The sequence below is a fragment of the Argentina silus genome (genome assembly GCF_951799395.1).
Source record: "Argentina silus genome assembly, chromosome: 3".
Classification (NCBI taxonomy): Eukaryota; Metazoa; Chordata; class Actinopteri; order Argentiniformes; family Argentinidae; genus Argentina; species Argentina silus.
The window spans coordinates 3,286,296-3,288,281 of record NC_139657.1 but is presented as its reverse complement, the minus strand read 5'-3'; the positions used below and the strand labels follow the sequence as shown (position 1 = coordinate 3,288,281).

The following is a 1,986-nucleotide window of genomic DNA, read 5'->3' as shown; positions in this document are numbered from 1 at the left end:
TGTAATTTCATAACAAATAACCAGTGGAAGTCAACCAACCTAAATCAGCATGTTTGAAATGTTGAGCTCGTATCATCCCAAATTCTTTGAGAAGACTCACTTACTTGATTGAAGTGACTTTGAGATGATTCAGGCATGGCATTTCAAACCTGCACATTTACAATGCTCCTACATGGACATACTTTACATTGTTTTCTAGTTAGAAAATGCTAATATTAGTGGAATTGGGCGGTGGCTACAGCACATAAACAAACCCAAAGGGTGGATTGAACTTCTTGTCCATAGAACGCTGACAAGGTAAGGAAACATGTATGTCAATTTGTAATTTGGGTGAACTATTCCTTTAAACATCAAGGAAAATGTATGCCATTTTAATTGTTCTTTATTGATCCTATTAATACCAGTACCTCTAGTGACACACAATCATGGATCTTTGGGCTTCCCCATCACCCTTTGACAGTATGGACGAAATCACACTAGTCAACTTTAAGTATAGATATTATTGAAGATATAATGTTGTGTATTTTCCCCCTCAAACCCCCTCTCTTGCACGCACAGAACCTGCTGTCATCAGGAACCTCACTGTCACTGAAATCACAACATCATCTGTGTCTCTGAGCTGGACTGAACCAGAGGGAAACAGCTCCTTCTATAGAGTAGAGTGGACTGGTGAAGGTGTCCCTAAGAATCAGACTACATCAGAAACCTCTTTTAATGTCACTGAGCTGACTCCTGGGGGGCAGTACACATTCAGAGTTATTGCAGTAGCTGGAGATGACATGACTGAAGGACACAATAATGAGACCTCTCTCTATACAAGTAAGAAGAGGTTTACAGTGCATGGCTTTTGATTTTTGAACACCCAACTGTGTCATGAGTCATGTATTGTACTGTACTATATCTGAAAGTTTGTGCAGAGCCGTCTTACAAGGTAATCTCTGTAGTATAGAGTTTTAGTATTAATACACTTACTCGTCTGTTGTGGCTTACGGATCCTCTTTGACAGTATGGACGAAATCACACTAGTCAACTTTAAGTACAGATATTATTGTAGATATAATGTTGTGTATTTTCCCCCTCAAACCCCTCTCTTGCACGCACAGAACCTGCTGTCATCAGGAACCTCACTGTCACTGAAATCACAACATCGTCTGTGTCTCTGAGCTGGACTGAACCAGAGGGAAACAGCTCCTTCTATAGAGTAGAGTGGACTGGTGAAGGTGTCCCTAAGAATCAGACTACATCAGAAACCTCTTTTAAAGTCACTGAGCTGACTCCTGGGGGGCAGTACACATTCAGAGTTATTGCAGTAGCAGGAGATAACAAGACTGAAGGAGAAAGTCATGAGAAATCACTCTTTACAAGTAAGAAGAGGTTTACAGTGCATGGCTTTTGTGTTTTGAACACCCAACTGCTTTATTAGTCATGTATATGAAAATGTTCTCAGTTGGTATTTTCTCCAGATAGTTCTAGCATTGATACACTCATGGTTATCTGCATCCCCTCTGACAGTGTGGAGTAAATCACACAAGTCAATTTTCATTCTTGTGTATTTTCCCCCTCAAACCCCTCTCTTGCACGCACAGAACCTGCTGTCATCAGGAACCTCACTGTCACTGAACTCACAACATCGTCTGTGTCTCTGAGCTGGACTGAACCAGAGGGAAACAGCTCCTTCTATAGAGTAGAGTGGACTGGTGAAGGTGTCCCTAAGAATCAGACTACATCAGAAACGTCCATTATCATTGCTGGACTGTCTCCTGGAGTGCAGTACACATTCAAAGTCACCGTAGTGGCTGGAGATAATGTTGCTACAGGGGAAAAGATTGAGACTAACCTCTATACAAGTAACGTCAAATATCCTTTGTTTCAAATATAAATCCTGAAATATTTGGCTGTTTTGTGTCTCATCTGTATTCTCCTGTCGTCTGTTAGCTAGATACATTTTGTATAAAATATATATATATATATATATTGTTTTCTCTC

General features: G+C 40.4%; 1 protein-coding gene across 1 annotated transcript in view; it reads left to right on the top strand.

Moving 5' to 3' along the window:
• Window positions 1–551: 551 nt before the first annotated feature.
• LOC310801603 (receptor-type tyrosine-protein phosphatase eta) overlaps window positions 552–1,986 on the top strand; it is a 22,499-nt gene continuing 21,064 nt past the window's right edge. Inside the window, exons 1-3 of the mRNA XM_083665669.1 lie at window positions 552–819; window positions 1,104–1,364; window positions 1,587–1,847. Of these exons, the coding sequence (XP_083521795.1) occupies window positions 780–819; window positions 1,104–1,364; window positions 1,587–1,847 (562 nt within the window). The 5' untranslated portion in view covers window positions 552–779. The remainder of the gene's footprint in view (window positions 820–1,103; window positions 1,365–1,586; window positions 1,848–1,986) is intronic.